Source organism: Lagenorhynchus albirostris, chromosome 11 (genome assembly GCF_949774975.1).
Source record: "Lagenorhynchus albirostris chromosome 11, mLagAlb1.1, whole genome shotgun sequence".
NCBI lineage: Eukaryota > Metazoa > Chordata > Mammalia > Artiodactyla > Delphinidae > Lagenorhynchus > Lagenorhynchus albirostris.
The window spans coordinates 4,261,996-4,274,710 of record NC_083105.1 but is presented as its reverse complement, the minus strand read 5'-3'; the positions used below and the strand labels follow the sequence as shown (position 1 = coordinate 4,274,710).

At 58.9% G+C, this 12,715-nt stretch overlaps 1 protein-coding gene across 14 annotated transcripts in view; it reads right to left on the bottom strand.

The window, feature by feature from the left end:
• WNT7B (Wnt family member 7B) overlaps positions 1–12,715 on the bottom strand; it is a 120,766-nt gene that overhangs the window by 40,484 nt on the left and 67,567 nt on the right. Inside the window, exons 5-6 of one of the 14 annotated variants that reach the window (XM_060166904.1) lie at positions 11,384–11,493; positions 7,377–9,859 (exon numbers count right to left, since the gene is read on the bottom strand). The exons of 7 other annotated variants lie outside the window; for them this stretch is intronic. In XM_060166904.1, coding sequence (XP_060022887.1) covers positions 9,828–9,859; positions 11,384–11,493 — 142 coding nt within the window. In that variant the 3' untranslated portion in view covers positions 7,377–9,827. Of the gene's footprint in view, positions 1–7,376; positions 9,860–11,383; positions 11,494–12,715 lie in introns of those variants that run through there. 6 more of the 14 variants (XM_060166910.1, XM_060166911.1, XR_009543600.1 and 3 more) reach the window with 6 other exon arrangements.

The following is a 12,715-nucleotide window of genomic DNA, read 5'->3' as shown; positions in this document are numbered from 1 at the left end:
TCGAGGTCTCCCTGCCTACCCACACCTGACGTGAACCTGGGGGGCCGGGGTGGGCGCCCTCCCCGTGCACAGGGAGGCCTGGCCGGGGGTGGGGGAGGGGAGCCTGGGGGTTACCCCCACCCGCAGTCTGATCAGGACCTGGCCAGTTCTGCTGACTGTGATGAGGCCCCCTGACCCCTGGACTCCAGCTCCCAGAGGCCGGGGAACAAAGGCCAGGCCCAGCGATGACCAGCAGTGACCGAGCATTCCGGGCCGCTCACTTGCTCTCTCCAAACACATTAGCTTTTTGGAATTTACGCGCCCTCCGCCCTCATTATCCACAACGCAAATGCCATTCCCAGGCGGCTTTGGGCCGGCAGGATCAGCTGAGTGCCCACTGCGGTCCCAGCCCCCTGGGAGCCGCACGGCCATCTACAGAGTCCAGAGCAGGTCCAGCCACCTCCTCGTCCAGGACGGCTTTGCCCGCCTGCCCCCGGCGTGTGTGGACCCACACACCTGCCCACGCCACCCACGGAGATGGCCCCCGGACACCCCATGTTGGGCCGGGGGGTTGCCACCAAACCCTTCTCGTCGGGCGCCCGGGGCTGGAAGGGAGGGAGTGGGTACCAGGCGTGGGCCTCAGGTGATCTGTGCCCCCGCTCAGTGCGTCCCCTGGCCCTGCCTGACACACCTCCGCCCTCCTTCCTGCTTCCTCCCTACACGTCACTCAATCCCACATGTGGACTTGACGTGCAGCCTGTCTCCCAGGCCTCTGCCCGTGCTGGTCCCTCTCCGGGCTTGCTCCTCCCTCTCTTCATCAGACTGGCCAGTGTGTGCACGTTCTATACATTTAGCTCAAATGCTCCCTCCTCCACGAAGCCCCCCTTGACTGCACCCGAGCCCCGTGAAGCAGGTGCTGGCGCCCCGTCAGACTTCAAGAGCAAGCACCAGGTTCTGATCATCTTGGGATCCTTAGCCCTTGAGCCTGGACCCAAAGCCTGGTCTGTTGTAGGACTTTGGGAAAGGTTTGCTGAGTCCGATGGGATATCCAGAGGCTGTAAGGAGGCCATGACGCATGCCGAGGTCTCTGCGCTGCCTCCTCGTAGAAGGTCTCGCTGGTACCCTTGGCCAAGTCCCTGAAGGCTCTGGACTCTTCAGAGGACAAGTGACCACTTACTGAGCACCTGCTTCAGACCAAGGGCTACTCTAGGGGGCTTGGAGAAGTGACCTCTTTTCCTGCCGTTCACAACAGGCCTGTGGAGTGAGAATCATCACTGTCACGTTCCAGCTGGGAAAGTGGAGGCTCAGACGGGAGGGTCAGTTGCCGGACGAGGCAGAAACTGCAGAAGCAGGGACCTGAGCCCCGGGCGGTCTGATGTGGGCCGCCAGGGTCTCGGTGGGGCCCCGTTCTCCTGGTGCCAGGACCTGAGGGCAGAGCCACACACATACATGCACACACACATGCACACACGCACGCAAGCACACACACACACACACAGCGACTCCCGACCCTCTGAGTGCCCGCTGGGCTCTGCTGCTGCCCTCCCCGCAGCCCGCAGACCTCGGTCAGGCCTTTAGTCACATCCTGGCGGAAGGCCGTGGCCGGAGCCTGGCGGCCAGGGCCTGGTGGCGGCCGGGGCAGCCTCCCCGGGCACCACCTGATGGGGGATGGATCAGCTGCGTTGTTTCCTCACCAGAAACGCGCCCTCCCAGCTGGGGGGAAGCCAGGCCCGTCGGCAGCAGGCCGGGCCCCTGCGGCTGTTTCTCCTCCTGCTACAGACGTCACACGCTCTTGGCCGAGGGCAGAGCTGGTGGGACCCAGATGGGAGTTGGGACGGGCCTCAGCGGGCAGTGCGGGCTGGGGTGAGGCTCGGGGCTCCACCTCCTGGCTTAGGGGCGCTGCTCTGCCTGAGAGAGGGTGGCGGCGACCCTGGCCAGGCCCGCGTGCCTTCCCGGCGCTGCCCCGGGCCCAGGTGGGCTCAGCGTTGGGGTGAGCCGGACTCCCCCGCGGGCACCATGCAGGCACTCCCGCGGGAGCGCACGAGGGTCTTGAGCTCGGCTGGGCGTTGGGTTCGTCAAGGCAGCCGCCAGGCACGGTGAGGAGAGGCCCCCGAGGTCCTCAGGCTGGGCCTGGCGCTCTGGGTCCCCCAGCCTCAGCTTCCATGGCTGTGAACGAGATAGCAGCCTCCGGGCCGTCCTGAGGACTAAACGATGTAACCGTGGTGTGCGGAGACGCTGTCCCAGGCCTGGCAGGTCAGGCCCGTGTTTCCAGGGCTTGCTCTCCTGGCGTCTGGACGCCCCTAGAGCAGGACATCCCCCTGCTGGCCCCTGGCCCCACTGTCCCCCCTGCTCACCCAGGGGACCCTGGCTACCCGCCACCACCGCCATCCCTCACCTCGACTCCATGCGGTCCTGAACGGCCCGCAGGGGCCTCCTACTGCCCGCCCTGGTTAGGGCCGGGCCTCCCCGTTCCCGCTGCCTCGCAAGGCAGCCTCGAGGGAGCTGGAAAATGCAGGATGAGCCTGTCACCCCGTGCGCTCCTTGCTGAGACCTCAGTGCTTGCGGGGCTCCCCCGCCCCGCCTGGGGCCCACGCGACCGCACCTTCCAGAACCCCCTCCTCCCTCTGTCCCTGTTGTCCCTCCTTCCCCAGCCTGAGGGGAAGCACCGTCCCTGCCCCGCTGCTTCCTGCCGTCCGTCGGGGCCTTGGGCACAGACGTGGGGCCTGGCTGCTCGCTGTGGGCCCGGGGCACGGCCTTGGATCCTCAGACAGGCCCCGGGGGGCCGAGGCCAGAGGGGCCGGAGTGGGGCCTGGCTCTGCCCATGCTTCCCGCTGGGGTCTCCTCTCGTTTGGGGCACCCCATCTCCCCTGCCTTTCCCTGCGGCTCAGGCCCCCCTCTAAGCCCCGCAGGCCTGGCGTTCAGCCTGTGGTCACTCCTCGGACACCCATACCTGGAGCAGAGCTGGGTCCCAGAGAGCAGAAGGGTGAGGAGAAGGGAGTCCCCAGCCCAGCTCCGTGTGCCTGGCTCCTAAAGGTGGCGGCCCTGAGGACTGTCGCTGCCGCCCACCCTGCCCCACTGCCCCAACCTCTCTCTCAGAAGTCAGTTTGGGCCCATCGCTGGCTGGCCTCCTCCGGGGGGCTGCTGGCTGTGGAGCTGAGGGGGCCTTGCCCAGCCAGGTGTGGTGAGACCAGCCCTAGTCTGTCCAGGATGCACGGCCAGGCCCTGGGCCCAGACTGGGGGGGCGCTGATGGCAGTGGCGCCCTGGGGGGCGGGGGGTCTCCTGGTGTCCCTGTCAGGCCTCCTCTGGGGTGGGCCTCCCATCCCTGGGATGCAGGGGGCCGCTGGCAGGCCAGCTCCTGCCGCGACCTTCTCATCCTGACCACTCTCAGCGGGGCCCGCTGCTGGGAAGCTCTGGCGGGCGCCCCTCGCCCCTCCCGCCAGCCCCACCGTGACTAAAGCCTGACCCCCGCCCCCGCCCCGTCGGCTCTGCCGGGCTTTGTCCAGCAGGCCTTTCTTTCTCTGCCGGACCATGGAAAAGGCCGCATCAGCGCCCGCCTTTGTCTGGCCCCGCGCGCCCTGCTGTTCTCAGGCTGGACAAAGCCAGCGGGTTCACAGCCGCCTGGGCGGATAGAGGGATTCAGTGTTTGGATAATTCAACCACAAAAAGCATGTGGCCCTTTCGCCTCCATCAGCTGGACTCGGCACCCCGTCCCCTCCGGCCTTTCAGGACTCTCCGGAGAGAAAATTCCCACAGGCCCCAGAGGCGGGCGCGAGCCCTGGAAAAGCAGCAGCTTTCGCCTCCGATGCCCGCCGTCCAAATCCCAGCGCTGGCCCTGAGGCCCGGGGCGCGTGACCGCCGCTCCCAGCTCTGATTCCCCACCTGGCAGAACGGGGTGAGGACCTCCCACCCCAGACAGGGGCCAGCAGGGCAGTGGTGGGTGTTCCCCTGCGGCAAGCGCGCCCTCCCGCCCCCCCGGCCTAAGCTCTGCAAAAATCAGGGCTGTCTCGGGACCCCACTCGTGCCTCCCCGGCCCTTAGGGCTCTCTGTGCCCAGCAGGCGGTATGAGCGTGTGGGGCACGGGCACACGGGAGCAGAGGAGAGGCGCTGGGACCCGTGCAGTGGTCAGGCTGCCAGAGAGGAAACGGGAGACGGCTGCAGCCCCCGAGGGTTGCATCCTGCATGCCCTCCCTCGCGGTCCCATCAGACCCGAGTCCGCCCGTCAGCCCAAGACCTCGTTTGTTTCTCCAGTGAGGCCGTCATCCCTGAACTCCTCCACCCCTGGCTCTGAGCCCAGCCCTCCTTCTTTCCAAGGCTTAGACCAAATCCTCGGACCTCCCTGCCACCCCTTTCTCTCACCCGGCAGTCCATCCGTCAGCATATCCTATCGGCTCTACCTTCCAGAGGTATCCCGAAGTGGGCGCTCCCGGCTCACACCCCACCAGCCGGTCGCAGCCACCGCCCGCCCTGTCCTGGGGGCCGCAGCCGGCCCTCCCTCTCCTGGGGGCCGCAGCCGGCCCTCCCCCTCCTGGGGGCCGCAGCCGGCCCTCCCCCTCCTGGGGGCCGCAGCCGGCCCTCCCCCTCCTGGGGGTCGCAGCCGGCCCTCCCCCTCCTGGGGGCCGCAGCCGGCCCCACTCCTTGTTTCCTCCCTGGCTCCCTCGCAGGCCCCTCAGCCCTCAGCCTCTGCCAGCAGGCGACGCTCACAACCTTCACACGGTCCCCTTGTGGCAGAATGGCCCCCCGTCCCTCCAGCCTCATCTACCCCGCGGGCCCCCAGCACAGCCCTCCAGCCTCATCTACCCCGCGGGCCCCCAGCACAGCCCTCCAGCCTCATCTACCCCGCGGGCCCCCAGCACAGCCCTCCAGCCTCATCTACCCCGCGGGCCCCCAGCACAGCCCTCCAGCCTCATCTACCCCGCGGGCCCCCAGCACAGCCCTCCAGCCTCATCTACCCCGCGGGCCCCCAGCACAGCCCTCCAGCCTCATCTACCCCGCGGGCCCCCAGCACAGCTCCTCAGAGAGTTCCCGCCTCCGTGGTTCCTTCCCGTGGCTGCGACGCAGTGGTGGGTCCAGGGGGCACCTGCTCGGTGGTCTGTGTTGCTCACGGCTGTGTCCCCAGCACCCACCACGTAGCTGACGAGTGTGGGCAGTGGGTGCCTGTTCCAGTGGGGGAGCTTGGGACCCCCGAGGGCCTCCAGGCCTGCTCCGGCCCCAGGGCCCTCCCTTGCTCTCTTGACCACGGTTTCCCAATCTGTGAAATGGGCACAGACCTCTCCACATCCTCAGCCACACCCTGGAACCTGGGCACCTGGACACCTCGTCACTGTACCCGTGTGGCCATCTCGATGTTTCTGGATGGAGAGACTGAGGCCCAGAGCGGGGAAGGGCTGACCCGGGGCCCCAAGATCTGGACACAGTGACCCTCAGTCACTCAAAGCAGCCTCCCTAGAGAGGCCCTCTGGGGAGCCTTCTGCCTATTGGCCCAGCTGCCTGTGCTGGGAGCAGCCTCTCTAAGCAACGTGGGGGCAGGTTCTCCCACCCGCTCCAGGACCTCCCCGTCCAGGCCTGGCCCTGGGCAGCTGTGACCCAGGGGCTGCAGGGAAAAGGACTGGGGCTCCACAGGCTCTGAGGTGGTGTGAGCAGCCCCTGGGCTCAGCAGACCGTTCCGGGACCCTGTCCCTTCCAAGGCCCCAGGGAAGCAGCTCCCGACGGCATGAAGGGTCAGTGGCCTCATTGTACAAGTGGGGACACTTGAGGCAGGGGGAAGGGGACAGCTGGAGGCCCAACGGGGAAGCAGGGACCCTCTACGGGTGAGAAGCCCAGAAGCTACCCCGTGGACCCTGCTCTCTCTGCTGGGCCAGGCCTCCAGCTCTCCCAGGTGCTCTCGCCACAGCAGTGATGAACGTGGGTATTGCCCAGTGGGTCCCAAAGTGTGGTGTGTGGAACCCCGAGGGGCATGAAAGCTGGACCACAAACGGGCGCAGGAAACACCACCCAGAGCACAGAGCCATGGGTGTGGAGCCACGATGGTGACAGGCCAGGCTGTGGGAGAAGTGGCTTAGGAGACGGGACATCCCCAGGGAGCCACTCCTTCCTGGCAGAGCCCTGCTGGCCCCCGTCCTCACGGGCAGCAATCCTGGCTGTGTCCTTGCCGTCACCCCAGGAGACAGGTGCGGCCAGACCCCAGGCTCTCTCTGGCTCTGAGCCTCAGTTTCCCCAGTGCTCTCTAAATCCCAGCCCCGTGCTCCTGACTGGGGGTGGCTCTGAGTCAGTGAAAGAAGCCCAGGGGTCTTCACGAGGCCCACCTCTCAGCCTCTGGTCCCCCAGAGCCGACCAGCCCAGACAGGGCACGGGGCCCTGGGCAGCAGCGGCTCGTGCTTCCGGGACAGGGGTCGCTGGCGGGAGTCCTGGGGTAGGGGCTGCAGCGCCCTGACTCGGGACGCCTGGGGGGCTGACCCTCCTATTCGCCAGTAGTGGCACACGGGTCAGCCGGTCCAACAGCAGACGTTTCCACCCCATTTATGCAATCAAGGTAAAGCTTTCAGAGGTCAGTTCTGACGAGGTGACTGGGGTGACATGACTGTGAACATGCTCGTAAACTCAGCTAGAAGTTCAGCGCGAAGACAAAATGATTTGGTTTTGCAAAACGACGTGTCCAGCGATACAGATTCTGGTGTTAAAAGCAATGTTCCGGGCTTCCCTGGTGGCGCAGTGGTTGAGAGTCCCCCTGCCGATGCAGGGGAAAAGGGTTCATGCCCCGGTCCGGGAAGATCCCACATGCTGCGGAGCGGCTGGGCCCGTGAGCCATGGCCGCTGAGCCTGCGCGTCCGGAGCCTGTGCTCCGCAACGGGAGAGGCCACGACAGTGAGAGGCCCGCGTACCGCAAAAAAAAAAAAATCAGGAGCTGTGGTGATCAGCCTTTATATGTGTTTTCACATGTGCCCCGGCCAGGGCTGAACAGTCGAGGTTCTTCGAGGATGCGGCGGCGTTGCATAGAAAGTGCCCCAGCCCTCAGGGCACATGCCGCCCGCTGCCCCCTGTCGCCCTTCAACCCCAGAGCCCCTGGAGCCATGCTTCATGACTCAGCCCAAGAGACCTACGATGCTCACAGGTGTTTGGGGAGTGAGATTTCTAAATTTCACTTGCAATTCATCAGAAATTCTCGGTCAAGTATTTCAACAAATAGAGCACCAAAAGCTTCAGCGTTCAAAGCCTTTACAGAATTGCAAAGATTCAAAATGCAGCCTGCAAACCAGAAGACATTAAAATTCATCCCCAAGGGAGGAGTCGATCCCATTCGCCGGTGGGAAAGCAAAGGGTGACAAGGCTTCATTCTGTAATTGCACAGCTGCCCGTTGGCACAGCCTGACGTGTGAGAAGCATCTGGGGATGGGGTTCCTATTGTTAATTGGGTACATTTTTTTTAAATTCAATTTTATTTATTTATTTTTTATACAGCAGGTTCTTATTGGTTATCTACTTTATACATATTAGTGTATACGTGTCAATCCCGGTCTCCCTAACTGGGTACATTTATAGTCTGGATTGCAATGGGCTGGCCCACAGTTTTGCAGCGTCTAAATTTGAAGAATCATTAAAAAGAATCATAAGTAGTAGACAACTTATTTGACAAGATGTGTCTCTTACGGTTTGTCTTTAGCTCTTGGATATTTGCACCCTGAATGGAGGCCAAAAGGCAGTGTCTGTGAGAATGTTTGGGTCGAAATGTTTACACAAAATATTAGAATTTAGAACTTCCTTTGTTTATAGAATTTCTTCTGAGCTTACCAGGTCCCTCAGCCCCGTAGACAGAGAATCTTCTCAACTAAAACATTGTGACCTGCAGAGAAGCATTGAGCAAAGGTACCAATACATTCACATCATAAGCAGCTTTGAAGATTATTGGAACTGATGGAAATAAACCTTAAAAATAATAAGACCATATTTTTTAAAATGCACTGTGGAGAGAAATTCCAGGAACAAATAGATGGGGCTCAAAGATGTGAGTGTGACCAAGAATCGACATTCTACGTGTGTTATTTTTTTAATGTTCATAATATTTGGGACAGGCTTATTTTTTTAAGGGGCCTTAATGTACACTGATACAATTTATTTAAATTATTTCAAAAGTAATTGTTAAAACAAATTTTTTTGAATATAACTGTTTTATAGAACCATCATTACCATAAAACGATTTTGTTTGTTCAAACAACTGATAATTGAAATGATTTTTAGTGTCCCCCATCCTTTCAAAATGTGTCCTTGTTTGGACGATAAAATTATATGTTCCCCAACTTTGGCCTGCCCAGGGGCCCAGCCCCACTTCCCACTCTGCCATTAGTTGGCCCCTCTGCCCCTCCCTGGGCCTGGACAGTCCCTCGTCCTGCTTGCTCCATGGGATGCTGGTGACCTCTGTCCCTCCCCCGGGGTCTCTGTCCAACCCCCTGGGGCAGTGCCCGGGCCGGAGGGGCTTGAAGGCTTCATCTAGGGCTGGACTGTCTGGGTCTGCTCCTGGCGTCTCCCCAGAACAGGCACCTGGCATCTCTCAGCCCCTGGTCATGCAGCCCAGTAACCTCCCGTTGGGGGCTTCTGTGACTCGATGACCACTGGGCACCGTGTTCCCAGCGACCGGCCCCGATCCCACGCTTTCCATGTGTGGACTGTTCAGTCCCACAGCCCAGTGCGGCCATGGCTTACTCTCCTCTTGCAAAGCACAGAGGGGTCACGGTCACAGCAGGGGCTCCAGAACTCACTTTCTTGACCACTACGCTACCCTGCCCGTTTCCATAGAGACGTGAGTGGCCAGTGTTAGGCCCACCTGACAGTCCTTCGTCAGTAACTCCCTTTTGTCTCCTCTTGACTTAAACCTCTGCTCCATTATCACCTCCTCCAGGAAGTCCTCCTGACCTTCAGGAAGGGCTCCCTGGGCCCCTGGGTGTCCCTCATCAGGGCCCTGCCAGAGAGGAAGCAGGGAGGGCTTCCTGGAGGAGTAGAGAAGCAGGCACTTTGTCTTAGAAGGTGAGCGGGAGTCAGCCTGGCAGAGAAGGGAGCCGAGGACCCAGGTGGAGTCTGAGGTCAGAGAGGGCTGCTAGAGAGTGGGGGTGGGAGACTGGAGGAAAGGCAGGAAGTGAGGCCGGGTCTCTGGCAGAGGGAGGCCCATGTCTGAGCAGACCACCAAGGGGCTGTGCCTGGCCGACTGGCTTCAGAGGCGCGGCAGGTGCAGCTTCTGGTAGAAAATGAAGGAACAGCTGCTGGCCGGTAAGCCCACACCTGTGACTGGCTCAGGCAGTGTCTAATGTCCTCCTGGGGAGCCTGGGTGGACTCATTGGACGTAACAAATGATTCTGCCAGGCCTGCTGCGCGCTGTCCCGCCGAGTGGGGAGGGGGCTCCGCCCTGGGCTGGCCTGGGCTCGTCTCCAGGTCTGCAAGATGAGGAGCTGTCCACAGTCACGGGGAGCCCAGTGGCCCCCACCCAGGAGCACAGCTAGTGCTGGAGAGCAGCGGCCTACCGCGTAGCCGGCACCCACCAGGGGCCTCGGGTCACTGGCTTGGTGAAGCCTCGCTCCAGCCTCGGACGGGTTGTCTCTTAGTCAAGGGAACGGATGTCCTGAGAGGGGCTTGTACATTACAGAGATCGAGAAGGGCCCACCAGGGTGATCTCCCTCCAACCGCTATTCCCTCCAAGCCCAGGAACCTTCCATGGCTCCCCACTGACCAAAGAACAGAGTCTCAACTCCCAGGCCTCGAGTTCCAGGGGTGTCAGGAGGCACCCCTTCCTCCTTCTCCAGTCTTATTTCTTTCACAAAGCACCAGGCTTTCCGGATGTTTCAATCTGCTCAACGCCAGCCGTTCACCAGGTCGACGGCCCGGCCTGGGAGAAAGCTGGGGCCGGGAGACAGGAAGAACCAGGTCAGGGACCCCCGTTACCTCCTGCACCTGTATGCCTGGAAAGTTGCATCCCTCGTCCCTCAGGAGACAGGGAGACACCTGTGAATTAGGACAGAGGCGCCCGGAAAGCTCTCCTCCCGGCCCATCTCCACCACCTCGGTGGGCCGCCTGGCCCATGCTCACTCCTGCTGACCTCAACATTCACGGGTCTGCCCGGCACTTTACAGTTTGCAAAGGGCTTTCTGCCCATCGACTGACCTGGCCTCACTCCCTCTCTGGGCAGGGCTGGGACCCAATTTTCAGGTGAGGAAATAGAGGCTCAGAGAAGGAGTGACCTGCCCAAGGTGCCACAGGGACGCGGCTACCCTCCTCCCCCTCCCCCCGAGACTGCAGTGACATTGACGGGGACTCTGTCTAGAGTGGCCCCAGGAAGCCAGCAGTGGGAGATGTCCACCTCGGCTGCCACAAGGCCTGGTCTGGCTGATAAAATGGTTAATGTTCAAACCACATCAAGGAATTCCCCCCTCCCCACTCCCCCCCCTGTACACACACTCACCACAAGCCTGAGAAACAAAACCAGACTCACCAACATTGGGGAGATGAAGAGGGGGTCCCCCTCCCCCCACGACCTGCCACCCAGGGGCCCACAGGGGCCTGGAAGTCACTGCCAGGTAACATGGGGTGAGCAGAGCAGACACCCCAAAAAGCAGGCCAGCTGCAGGCAGAGCCATTTTTACCGTGGCATCTCTTAAAAATAACATTGGCCGATTTTCTTCATTAAAAAGAGTATTACACAAGACTGACCAGAAAGCTACAGTAATGCACAGTACACAAGCCTGCAAAGCTACAAGAATCAAGACAGCACGGTATCAGTGAAAGAACAGACAAATAGATCAGCAGAACAGAACAGAGAGCCCAGAAATAGACGCCCATAAACATAGTCAGCTGACCTTCGATAGAGGAGAACAGGCAACGCAATGGAACAAAGAAAAGGCTTTTTCAACACATGGTGCTGGAGCAACTGGACAGCCACATGCAAAAAGAGAATCTAGACACAGACCTTACAACCTTCACAAAAAGCAACTCAAAATCATAGGTCTCAATGTAAAGTGTAAAACTAGAAGACTCCTAGAAAAGAACACAGGAGAAAACCTAGATGATCTTGATAATGGCAATCACACCAAAGGTGTGATCCGTGAAGGAGATAATCCATTAGCCGGACTTCATTCAAATTAAACACTTCTGCTCTGTGAGAAGCAATGTCAAGAGAAGAAGACGAGCCACAGCCTGGGAGAAAATATTTGCAAAACACATCTGATAAAGGACTGGTATCCTAAATATACAAAGAACTCTTAAAACTCAATGATAAGAAAGCAAAGAGATCAATTTTAAAAATGGACAAAACTTCTGAAAAGACACCCCCACCAAAGACGATAAAGAAGCATATGAAAAGATGCTCATCGTCACATATAATCAGGGAAATGCAAATTAAAATAACAATGAGATACCAATACACACCTAGTAGAAGGGCCAAAATCCAGGTGACTGACAATACCAAGTGCTGACGAGGATGTGGAGCAGCAGGAACTCTCATGCGTGGCTGGTGGGGATGCAAAATGGTGCAGCCACTTTGAAAGACGGTTTGGAAGTTTCTTACAAAACTAAACATACTTTTACCATATGTTCCAGCATCCACTCTCCTTGGTATTTCCCCAAAGAAGTAGAAAACGTGTCTACATGAAAACCTGCACCTGGATGTCTCCAGCAGCTTTACTCATAACTGCCCAAACGTGGAGGCAACCAAGATGTCCTTTAGCGTGTGAATGGATAAACAAACTGTGGTCCATCCAGACAACGGAATAGTATTCAGTGCTGAGAAGAAATGAGCTATCAAGCCATGAAAATATATGCAAGAAACTTAAATGCGTATCACGGAGTTAAAGAAGCCAATCTGAAAAGGCTACGTAATGTACGATTCCAACTCTATGACATTCTGGAAGAGGCAAAACTATGGAGACAGGAAGACCAGTGGTTGCCAAGGATTGGGGGCAGGAAGAGGCGGGGTGGACAGGGGGAGCACAGAGGATTTTAAGGGCAGTGGAAACACTCTGTATGATACTGTAATGGTGGACACATGTCATTATACATTTGTCCAAACCTATAGAATGTATAACACTGAGTGAACCCTAAAGTAAACTATGGACTTTATGAATGATAATGTATCAATACTGGCTCATCAATGATAATAAAGGCACCACACTAATGGCAGATGTGAACAATAGGAGAAACTGTAGGGGGTGTGGGGAGTGGGGTATATGGGAACTCTATACCTTTTTCCTCAGTTTTTTTGTAAACCAAAACTGCTCTAAGAAAAAAGTCTATTTTTTAAAAAAGGGGGGGCATTACATGAGTTACAACCACACACAACAGTGTGGGAGAACCTCGTAAACACCATTTTTGTGTGTTGATGCCTTCTTTTGTTTCCAGCTTCACTGAGATACCACTTACCCTAAAAAGTGTACTATTTAAGACACACAGTGTGAAGTTTTGATAACGTACACTCCGTGTTGTGATTACCCTGATCCAGCTAACTCACATATCCCGCCCCTCCCACAGTCATTTTCCTTCACAAACACAGAGTCGGACACAGAATCCAGAGAGCTGAGGGGACAGGCCGTGTGACCATCCCTGTGAGGGATAAGGCAGAAGGGAAGCGCAAAAGGCGGCCCGGGTGGGACCACAGCCAGGAGGGGCTCCGGGGCCTCTGGGAACCGGCCACGTTCTGTTTCTGATCTGGTGCCGCTTACGTGCAGGGTTTGGTTTGTGAAAATTCGTCGAGCTGTACACTTC